This window comes from Ceratotherium simum, chromosome 21, assembly GCF_057802395.1.
Source record: "Ceratotherium simum simum isolate JZ-2026a chromosome 21, ASM5780239v1, whole genome shotgun sequence".
NCBI lineage: Eukaryota > Metazoa > Chordata > Mammalia > Perissodactyla > Rhinocerotidae > Ceratotherium > Ceratotherium simum.
Genome location: NC_141920.1, coordinates 24,663,576 through 24,675,981, shown reverse-complemented (window position 1 = coordinate 24,675,981; position 12,406 = coordinate 24,663,576). Strand labels below are relative to the sequence as shown.

General features: G+C 40.4%; 1 protein-coding gene across 3 annotated transcripts in view; it reads right to left on the bottom strand.

The window, feature by feature from the left end:
* Positions 1–11,712, bottom strand: part of TRPC4AP (transient receptor potential cation channel subfamily C member 4 associated protein) — a 78,544-nt gene extending 66,832 nt beyond the window's left edge. For all 3 annotated transcript variants that reach the window (XM_014787515.2, XM_004430489.2, XM_004430491.2), the window contains exon 1: positions 11,510–11,712. In XM_014787515.2, coding sequence (XP_014643001.1) covers positions 11,510–11,677 — 168 coding nt within the window. In that variant the 5' untranslated portion in view covers positions 11,678–11,712. The remainder of the gene's footprint in view (positions 1–11,509) is intronic.
* Between the last annotated feature and the right edge of the window lie 694 nt (positions 11,713–12,406).

Genomic DNA, 12,406 nt, shown 5'->3' with positions numbered 1-12,406 from the left:
GTACACATAGACAATCCAAAAGAATCTAAAGATAAGGTATTAAAATACACCATGCACCACTTAACGACAGTATACCCTCCGAGAAATGCGTCGTTAGGCAATTTTGTCATTGTGTGAACATCATAGAGTGTACTTACACAGGCTAGATAAGATACAGCCTACTACACACCTAGGCTATATGGTCCTAATCTTATGGGACCACCATTGTATATGTGGTCTTTTATTGAGCGAAACATCATTATGCAGCACATGACTGTGTAAGTGCAATATAAATAGGAGAGCAACATAAAAATCAATCCTGTTTTTATATTACAGCTACAGTTAGAAAATGCAATCTTAAAAACACTATTTACAATACCATCAAAAAATGTCAAATGCCAAGGAATAAATCTAAGAAAAGTTACGCAAGGCTACTACATAGAATACTATAAAACATTATCAAGAGAGATTAAGGAAGACCAACCAAAGAAAAAGAGCAGAGGAGGATGGGGGAGAGAGAAAGAATGTATTGTATTCAATAGATTGAATGCAATCCCAAGCAAAATTTTGTAAAAATGTACAAGCTCATTCTAAAATGTATATGGAAATGGCAAAGGGCCAAGAAGAGCCAAGGAAATCTTGAAGACAAGTAAGTAGGAGAAGCTACTCCTATTAAATATACTATAGCCAAAACCAACACATATAAAGTTACAGAAAATAAGACAACGTGATATCAGCACAGGATAAATGGATAGACCAGTGAAAGAGAACAGACATGAAACAGACATGAAAACAGACAGTACAGAGCATTGGGGGGATAAGAGACTTTTCAATAAATATCGTTGGATCAACTGGATATCGCAATGGGAAAGGTCACACCACACCCAAAAATAAATTCTGAGTGGAACACATACCTAAACGTAAAAGGCCAAACCATAAAGCTTTTAGAAGATAAACAGAATATCTTCATGACCTTAGGGTAGGCAAAGATTTCTTAGAATACAAAAAGCACCATAAAGGAAAACAGTCACATAATGAGGTGTATTAAAATTAAGCACTTCTGTTCATCAAAAGATCTTTTTAGAAAAGAAAATTACAGGCCAATATCACTGATGAACATCGATGCAAAAATCCTCAACAAAATACTAGCAAATCGCATACAACAATACGTTAAAAAGATTATACACCATGATCAAGTGGGATTTATTCCAGGGATGCAGGGATGGTTTAACATTCGCAAATCAATCAACGTGATACACCACATTAATAAAATGAAGAATAAAAATCACATGATCATCTCAACAGATGCAGAGAAAGCATTTGACAAGATACAGCATCCATTCATGATAAAAACTCTGAATAAAATGGGTATAGAAGGAAAGTACCTCAACATAATAAAGGCCATATATGACAAACCCACAGCTAATATCATCCTCAATGGTGAAAAACTGAAACCTATCCCTCTAAGAACAGGAACCAGACAAGGATGCCCACTGTCACCACTCCTATTTAACATAGTACTGGAAGTCCTAGCCAGAGCAATCAGGCAAGAAAAAGAAACAAAAGGGATCCAAATTGGAAAGGAAGAAGTGAAACTGTCACTATTTGCAGATGACATGATTTTATATATAGAAAACCCCAAAGAATCCACCAGAAAACTTTTAGAAGTAATAAACGAATACGGTAAAGTTGCAGGATACAAAATCAACATACAAAAATCAGTTGCATTTCTATACACTAACAACGAAGTAGCAGAAAGAGAAATTAAGAATACCATCCCATTTACAATTGCAACAAAAAGAATAAAATACCTAGGAATAAACTTAACAAAAGAAGTGAAAGAGCTGTACACGGAAAACTATAAAATATTGCTGAAAGAAACTGAAGAAGACACAAAGAAATGGAAAGATATTCCGTGCTCTTGGATTGGAAGAATTAACACAGTTAAGATGTCCATACTCCCTAAAGCAATCTATAGATTCAATGCAATCCCTATCGAAGTTCCAACAACACTTTTCACAGAAATTGAACAAAGAATCCTAAAATTTATATGGAACAACAAAAGACCCCGAATAGCTAAAGGAATCCTGAGAAAAAAGAACAAAGCTGGAGGTATCACATTCCCTGATTTCAAAATATACTACAAAGAGCTATAGTAACCAAAACAGCATGGTACTGGCACAAAAACAGACACACAGATCAATGGAATAGAATCGAAAACCCAGAAATAAACCCACACATCTATGGACAGCTAATCTTTGACAAAGGAGCCAAGAACATACAATGGAGAAAAGAAAGTCTCTTCAACAAATGGTGTTGGGAAAACTGGATAGCCACATACAAAAAAATGAAAGTAGACCCTTACCTTACACCATACACAAAAATTAACTCCAAATGGATTAAAGACTTGAATGTTAAGACCTGAAACTATGAAACTTCTAGAAGAAAACATAGGCAGTACGTTCTTTGACATCAGTCTTAGCAACATATTTTCAAGCACCATGTCTGACCAGGCAAGAGAAACAATAGAAAAAATAAACAAATGGGACTACATCAAACTAAAAAGCTTCTGCACAACAAAGGAAACCATCAACAAAACGAAAAGACAACCTAACAATTGGGAGAAAATATTTGCAAACCATACATCTGATAAGGGCTTAATTTCCACAACATATAAAGAACTCACGCATCTCAACAAAAAAAAAACTAACAACCCAATTAAAAAATGGGCAAAAGACCTGAACAGACATTTCTCCAAAGAAGATATACAGATGGCCAACAGACACATGAAAAGATGTTCAAAATCATTAACCATCAGGGAAATGCAAATTAAAACTACAATGAGATATCCCCTCACGCCCATCAGAATGGCTATAATTAACAAGACAGGAAACAACATGTGTTGGAGAGGATGTGGAGAGAAGGGAACTCTCATACACTGCTGGTGGGAGTACAAACTGGTGCAGCCACTATGGAAAACAGTATGGAGATTCCTCAAAAAATCAAGGATAGAACTACCATATGATCCAGCTATTCCACTGCTGGGTATTTATCCAAAGAACTTGAAAACGCCAATGCATAAAGATACATGCACCCCTGTGTTCATGGCAGCGTTATTCACAATAGCCAAGACTTGGAAGCAACCTAAGTGCCCATCAAGGGACGAATGGATAAAGAAGATGTGGTATATATACACAATGGAATACTACTCAGCCATAAGAAACAATGAAATCCAGCCATTTGTGACAACATGGATGGACATTGAGGGCATTATGCAAAGTGAAATAAGTCAGAGGGAGAAGGTCAAATACCATATGATTTCCTTCATTAAGTAGTAGATAATAAAAACTATAAACAAACACATAGAGACAGAGATTGGACTGGTGGTTACCAGAGGGGAAGGGGGGAGGGAGGCGGGTGCAAGAGATAATTCGGCACATGTGTGTGGTGATGGGTTGTAATTAGTATTTGCGTGGTGAACATGATGTAATCTATGCAGAAACAGAAGTATGATGATGTACACCTGAAATTTATACAATGTTATACACCAATGTTACTGCAATAAACAAAAAATTAAAAAAAAAAAAGATCTTTTTAGAGACTATACAGGCCACCAAATGAGAAAAAATATTTGCGAAATATCACTACAAAGGGCTCCTATTCAGGAAATGGAAAGAACTTCAAATCAATAAAAAAAGAAAAAAGGAAAAACCCAACAGAAAATTGTGCAAAAGATTTAAACAGGCAATCCACAAAAGAGGATGTCCAAATGGCCAATAAACTTCTGAAAAGGTGCTTAACCTCATTAGCCATCAGGGGAACATAAACTAAAGCCATAATGAGATACCACTGCACACACATTAGAACAGCTAAAAATAACAAGACCAACAGCACCATGGGTTAGCAAGAACATGGAATAAGAGGAACTCACATACACTGCTGGTGGGAGTGCTAATTAGTACAACCACTTGGGAAACTGTTCAGTAATAGCTACTGATGCTGAACCTATGCATATCCTATAACCCAGCAATTCTACTTCTAAGTATATACCCAAAATAAATTGTGTATATACACATTAGGAGACATGTACAAGAATGTTCATATAAACATTATTCATAATAGTTCACAAACGGAAAGACCCCAAATAGTCATCAAAAGTAGAAAGAATTGTGGTTTGTTAATATAACAGAATACCATACAGCAATTGAAAATGAATGAACTACAGCTTCACCATCATCATGGATGACTCTAACAAACAACATTGATTAAAAGGGGGGCTCTACATACTGTTTGATTCTATTTCTCTAAAAGCATAAAAACTAGCAAAACTAAATGCACATTAGAAGTCAGCTTAGTAACTTCATTTGGCGAAGAGGAAAAGTAGAGTGGTTGGCAGGGGATACAGAGGTGATCTGGTGGTTGCTAAAGAGTTGATGGTTTTGTTATTGTTCATTGAGCTGTACATTTATTTTTTGTGCATTTTTATTTGTATGTTATATTTCAACACAACAAGTTTTTTAAATGGCTGAAACAAAGTAATCTGCATGTAGTGATTATGGAATGATCTCTGAGATACATTTTTAAGTGAAAAAAGCTGGACGCACAATAGTCTGTATAGTACGATACTACTTATTTAAGGAAAAAAAGATAACATAGACATATTTGCTTTTCTCAAGTCAGAATGTGTCTAGCAGGATACACAGAAATCAATAACAATAGTTACTCCTGGGAGTAGAACTGGAGGGTGCTAGTAAAGGTGGTAGTGGGCTTTTTGCAAGGGAAACTTACTTTGTAATCCTTTCATAAATGTGCATATGCTTTCTATTCAAAACACATATTACCTCTGATGGGGAAGGACTGACATGAAACAGGCGTTAACTGTATTGCTAATTTCTTAAGTTTGACGGCAGGTACATGGTTACCGTGGTAATACCGTGGTACTACTTATTACAGCTTTTTTTAGGTCAAATATTTAACAATGTACTTTTTTAAAAAAACAAGTCTCTGCACAACGGCACACTGTGGATGCTCAATAAATGTTAATTACCTTCCCCACCCTATTCCCAACACATCTAAACTTATCTCCCACCTATCCCCCATACAAGCATTTCACTTTCTTTCCCTCTTCTAACCGCCAATTATGAGGACTTTCTTAGTGGTGTTCTTAGTGCCAGAAATATCTCTGTTGCTGTTCAAATTCTACTCATTCTTCAGAACCAACTCAAGTCTCACCTATTCCATGAAGCTCTCCAAAACAATCAGCCCAAACTTCATAGGAGAGAAAACGTCTCTTAAAAATAAGAAGACCCTAAGAGAACATTCACTGCCATCATTTTGCAGAGGGGGTTAATGTCAGATAACAGACATGACTTTTTTACAGTTGTTATATATTTTAACGTATATATACACAAAATGACCAGTAAAGACCATGGAATAACATTAAAAATTTAAGGGAAAATAAGTTCCAATTTAGAATTCTATACCCAGCTAAATTAAGAATAAAAGACATTTTCAGACATGCAAGCTTCAAAAAAAAGTTACCTCCCATGTACTCTTTCTTAGGAGGCTACTAGAGAATGTACTCCCCCAAGAAAAAGGAAGACAGGATTCAGGAAACAGAGGATCTAAAATATGAGAAAAAGAAATAAAATGTTCTGAATTTGGTGAAGGGAAACCCCAAGAATTCAGCTGTATAGCTGTCCTAGCGACTAACTAGTTCAAACTGGAGGAGGATGGAGAGTTCCAAGAAGGACTTCTTTTTTTTAAAAAAAAAAAAGAGTTTTCGAATTTGGGAATAAATTATAGGTACACAGAAAGCAAAGTAAATTTTAAAAGAATGATTATTCTAGTAAAAGAAGCCAGAATCAAAAGGCTACATACGGTATGATTCCATTTCTATGACAGTCCATAAAAGGGCATAAGAGCAGGACAGAAAACAGATGAGCAGTTGCCAGTGGATGGGGGTAGGGAAGGGGCTGACTTTACCAGGGAACTTTTTATATCCTAACTATAGTGGTGGTCACATGACTGTGTGTGTTTGTCAAAACTCACAGAACTATACACTAAAAATAGTGGATTCTACTACATTTATATTTATATTTCAATTAAAAAATAGGGAGTAAAGGGAAGCTTTTAACTCTAAGAAAAAAATTATACAAAATATAATTGTATACTATATGGCTCCACATCATCATCACTATCATAATGTAAATAACACCAACAGCCAAAACTGTGATATAACTACATTAAGAGAATGATGGAAACGAAGTATGTGACATAGGGTGCTGTGAATTAAATCCTAATCTTCTACAAGAGGAAGAAAATAATGTCTAAAATTGAAAAGTCAAGAAATAGCCTTATAAGCACATTATTTAGAAATATTGGCTCTCCTGTTTCCTGGACCCTTCCCCTGCAAAAGAAAGCAGCTACAGTGTGGACGGTGGTTGCCTGGGAAAGGGGGAACTTGTGGGTGAAAAGTGAGGCAGGGCACTGCTGTTTTTTTGTTACAAGGCTCATACCCAGAGATTCTCCCAATCATATTCCAAATATTCAACTTCACAAGAAATTTCTTTTACTACCTCTACATTGTCTTACAAGGTACTTACTCTCATTTAAAAATAATCATTTGGATTTTGTTTTCCTTGTGAACAGCTGAGTACTATGATGAAAGAGGCACCATCCAGTCATCGTCAAAGCTGAATTACTGGCAGGTTTTGCATGGGTTTTTCTCTCGGAGTACGTGTGGTTTGACAGTTTATAGCAGTGATAATCTCTTACATCATGCTGCCTAAGCTGTCAACCTGTTTAGTGAATGTGACATTTCCAGACAGTTCCAGTTTTCACTGATTTGTCTTTACTGCTTTTCTTTCTAAGTAAAGACTGAATTCCATAAACATAAATGTGTATCTTATTTGTTTAATCCTAAGTGTAAGATATCTAAAGCCTCAAAATATTATATTAAGTGCAAGTAAATAGCTGTGTTAAAGAATAATTAATGAAGATTAAATATCTTGTTAGGTTATTCTAAAAACAAATGTTAACCAATGAATACTTGTGTCTACTTTAACGGGATTTGTTTTGTTTCAATATAATTAGGAGTGAATTTTATGGTTTGTAAATACAAAAATTTCTTGTTAAACTTAATGGTATTTTGATTTTTACTCTATGAGAATTTATCCTATCCAGGAGTTTTTCAGTATCAAATTATCCTTGACAGGCAAGGGAAGACTGTATTTGACATAAACCCCTAGGTTTCATAAATACTAATGCTTAGAATGAGACTAAAACGAGTACTGTCTATTGAAATTAAAAAACAAAAAAAGAGCAGTCAATCTAAAGAAAAACTATGAAGTAAGTAACACTCAGGTAGAATTTAGCTATGCCAATAATCATGAAGGAAGCAATGACTGGCATTTGGGAAACAGAATGAGGATGCCATAACCTAGCTTGTCACCAGACTGCCAAACTGAAGCAATATCTCTAGGGGTGGTGGGTCATGACCTGTGTGAGTTACTGTACCCTGAGCCTAGGGTTTTCCTAGTCTATCCCATCCCCTCAACTCCTACTGATCATGCAGAGTTGTGCATCCATGGTAAGGAATTGTGCCTCCATGGTAAGGAATCAGGATTTGATTCTAACTGCAATGCGACGCCATTGGAGGGTTTTAAGCAAGGGATTTATAAGACCTGATTTGCTTTAAGGATCAAATGTGCTGATAAATGTGAACAGGCTCTATAAACGCTAAAGCATCATACCAGCATATTTTATTACCTTGACAGAGGGCAAACTGAAATGGAGAGATGAAAATATGGCACACTAAGATCCAAGTAGGACAGGCTCATTCTAAATCACGTGGCCCAGAGTCTTCTCCCAGGCTTCTCTTAAGCCCCATTTACAGAAATGGGGAAGACCTGGGGAGGATTAGCTGTGGTAGAAGAGGAATCAGGAATTTTATTTGACATATTAAGTTCGAGATGCTCATTAGACATCTAAGTGGAGATGCTGAGAAGGTATTTGCATATACCCATCTGGAACTAAAGGAAGAAGTCAGGGTGGAAGTATAGATTTAGGATCCATCAGAATATAGAGTATTTGTTAAAAACAATACTCATGGGCCGGCCCGGTGGCTTGGTGGTTAGGTGCGCGCGCTCTGCTACTGGCGGCCCGGGTTCGGATCCCGGGCGCGCACCGACACACCGCTTCTCCGGCCATGCCGAGGCCGCGTCCCACATACAGCAACTAGAAGGATGTGCAACTACGACATACAACTATCTACTGGGGCTTTGGGAAAGAAAAAACGGAGGAGGATTGGCAATAGATGTTAGCTCAGAGCTGGTCTTCCTCAGCAAAAAGAGGAGGATTAGCACGGATGTTAGCTCAGGGCTGATCTCCCTCACAAAAAAAAAAAAACAATATTCGCTAACCCTTATAGTATGCTTACTATGTTTTAGACACCATTTCAAGTGCTTTATATGTATACTCGTTTGGTCCTTACCACAACCTTAGCAAGTCAGGTCCCATGACTATCCCTATTTTACAAATGAAGAAACTGAGGCATAAAGAGATTAAGTAACTTGCCCAAAGACGCACACCAAGTATGTACCAGAGCTGGGATTCAAACCTAGGTAATCTGACTCCAGAACTCTTTAAAGCCATGGGTCTGTTTGGGAGTACAGACTGAGACAAGACTGGGGAGGTGTCGGACTGATCCCTCACACAGTATTTCAATTCAAACAACTTCCTGAGTCCTGAGTATCAAGTGCCCGGCACTGTTTTAGACTCTGCAGACATAAAGAAAAATAAGACAAAGTCCCTCAAGAAGCCCAGCCTAATAGCTATGAGCTGATAGCAACTATTTATTGAATATCTACTATACGCCAAACTCTAGCCAACCTTTTTAGACATATTATCTCACTTAATACTCTTAACAGCCCTATGAGGTAAACATCATTATTGCCATAATGAGGAAACTGAGGTTCAGAGAGCTTAAATAATGTAATGTAATCCAGGTCACTCAGCTAGTAAGTGACAGAATTAGGGTTCAATCCAGGTCCATCTTACTTCAAAACCTGGTCTTTTCCAAGGAAATCTTGTTACATGCCACAACATAGATGAAACTTGAGGGCTTTTAGATTTGCAAGATGAAAAAGTTTTGGAGATCTGTCTCACAACAATGTGAATATACTTAACACTACTGAAGTGTACACTTAAAAATGGTTAAGATGGTAAATTTTGTGTTATGTGTTTACCACAACTTAAAAAAAATTTTTTTTTAATCTGGTTTTTCCCAGTATACCACATGCCATAATGGATATGCTTACTGTGCTATGGAAATACCTGTCAGGAAATAATTTATTCTGCAATGTAGGGACGGAGGGGATGAGGTTGTGGCAAGGAAGAGATCAAGGAAAGTTACCAAGAAAGGACATATTTGACAGATGAAGGTCCCCATTTTATCCTCACTATCGTATATAGCACCTGTATACAACTACTGATTACCACAAGAACCAGCCTAAACCAGGCTCAAGAATATTCCAGCACTCTTCTATCTGGTGAGCTTCTCCAGTCTCCTCCCATTCCAAGTCAACCAGCACTGGAAACAAATTAAGTGTCCTAAACTGCCACATTCATTATGCTAAAGAACTTGTGGCTCCCTATTGCCCTCAGAACTTAGAGGATTATCAATATGGGTGTTTAAGAGGAAATTACCCACCTTTCTGGGCCTCAGTTTCCTCATCTGTGTTAAGAGATGAGTCCTGACACCTAATTCAGAAGATTGAGGATTAAATAAAGACATTGCACACCTTACACAATGCTTGATCCAAAGTATGTGCTCAGTAAAGATGAGTTAGTTCCCTTTCTGCCTGTCCCTACACACTCAGCTCAGTAAGGTATTTTGGCTTAAAGAAGGATAGGGCAAGTACTTCCAGGATCTTAAGGCAGATAGAAAAGAACGCAAGGCAGAAAAAACTGCTCATCTATGGTTATTTGATGTCCTGGAAAATACTGCTCACCCAGAACTGCTTCTTCATCTGTAACCCTCCACAACACAGACTGCCTGGTCTTTATCTTTTATTTTGTCCTTTTAATCATATGAGTAATAGTGAAATGGTTCAAAATTAAGTTTACACATATACAAAGTTATACTGTGAAAAAATCTCACTCCCATTCTCTCCCCATCTACCCAATCCGCACCCCACTCCGACTTACCACTTCATTAATTTCTTGTGTCTCCTTCAAAAGTTTCTTTACGCAAAACCTGCCTTTATTTTTTTTAATTTTTTTATAATTTTATTTATTTTCCCCCCAAAGCCCCAGTAGATAGTTGTATGTCATAGCTGCACATCCCTCTAGTTGCTGCATGTGGGATGCGGCCTCAGCATGGCCGGAGAAGCGGTGCATCGGTGCGCGCCCAGGATCCGAACCCAGACCGCCAGCATCCGAGTGCGCGCACTTAACCGCTAAGCCACGGGGCCGGCCCAAAGCTACCTTTAAATTAAGCTGATGTTTTACAGGTGTGTTTGCAACATAAGTTCTGGGAACATCGAGGGGGAGGGGAAGGAGCAAGGAGCCTAGGTCTTATTCATCCTGCTTTACCCTAAAACAGTGTCCTTCATTCATTCAAAAAAATACTAATCATATATTGGGCGCCTATTATAAGCCAAATACCAAGTACAGCGTTTCTATGCACTGATTACCCTTCAGCTCTTACTATGCACCAGAAATGGACTTAATGCTTTACACAATTGTCTCCTTTGACCCTACAACACCTTAAGAGGTAGGTGTCAACTCCATTTTACAAATGAAGAAACTGAGGCACAGAAAGGTAACTTGCCCAAGCAAAAGAGAGCAGGGCTTTGAATCCAGGCCTGACTCCAGAGTCCTCACTCTTAATTATGACGCTCTACACTAGCAAAACAGATACAGTCCCTGCACCCGTTGGAGCCCAGCCTAATGTGGGGCACAGGCGAGAAAAAAACGGGTAGACAACAAAGAAATATGTAACTACAGACTAAGAAAGTAATGTGAACCAAACGAATTCAGAGCTGTGACTGAATAGCAATGGGGACCTACTTTAGAGTGGGGGGGATGTAAAGGGAAGGCCTCTCTGACAGAATGACATTTATGATAGGCTTAGGAACCTTTCGGGGGCTGCGATGTGACCCACCTCCCAATTCACGGGGGAGAAACTCGAGGCCCGTAGAGGCTAAAGCAAACTCGCCCAGGGTCCCCCAGACGTGTAGACGTGGCGCAGGGAAGGGAGGATCCAGGAGCTGGGCCCAGGGCTCGTACACGCCATCAATGCCCGATGCAGGCCAGCTCTGCTTGGCCCCTAACCGGGGGCCTCGAGGCGGCCGCTGCCTACCGCCCCGCAGCGACTGACAGCGTCCGGACAGCCCACAGGGAGGCCCTGCGGCGGGCCAAGAGGGGACGGGCCCGTACTGCGGCGGCCTGGAAAGGCCTCTTCCCCGGGCCCCCGCCAGCTCCCGCCCGGTCCGCCCCGCCCCGCCCCTCCGGGCCGGCTTCGTACCTGCACCGCCCGGACCAGGCCCCGGCCGGTCAGCTGGCCCTGCCGCAGCTGCAGCAGAATGTTAGCGGGCCGCGGCCGGCCGCCCCATCCGCCCCAAGCCGCCACCGTTGCCGCCGCCCGTCGCCCTCGGCCGGCCCCAGACTCAGCAGCCGCCGGCGTCGCCGCCATATCTCCTCGCCCGAAAACAGGAAGCAAGCGACCCCGAGGCCGCGGAGATTTCTACGGGGCGGCGGAGGGATCGTCGCAGCGCCCCCAGCGGGCCGACGGAGGAGGCGCAAGCCGCGTGGCAGGAGCCGTGCGCGCCGCGGAGGCTGCTGGGAAATGTAGTCTTGCTCTCAGGTGCGGCAGGTGCGAGAGAGCTATGTGGCGTGTCCTACGCCACTTGTTTTTCGGGCCCCTCAGTTCCGCATTTCGACGAGGTTCCCTAGGGTAGAAGACAAGCTCCTGCGTGCGGACTCTTCCATTTCTTGCCTGTTTGGAGAGGTTACAGCCAACTGGCTAGGAAAAGATCCTGGGCTCCAGGCCGGGAATCAGGCCCCCGGTCTGACTCCTGCCTGCCTCTCTCTGCCCCTGACTCGCTGCGGACCTCGACTCCCTACCCCTCAATTTCCACGTTACCTCATTCTATCAGTAGTACCTGGGAGCCTGTTTAGCCAATAAATAGTTCCTGGGGGCCTGCTCTGCGCCCGGCGCCGAACAGGTCACTGGGAATACGGTGGTGAGCAAGACAGACTAACTAGGTCCCTGTTTTGGAATGCAAGTTAAGGGGGAAGACAATAAATCCATGCACAAATAAACGCACAATAACAAACTGGGTAAGTTGTGTGACTGGATAGGTTGTTGTGAAGTTAAATGAAATAATGGAAGAGAAAAGGATTGGTAAATTGTGACATTATA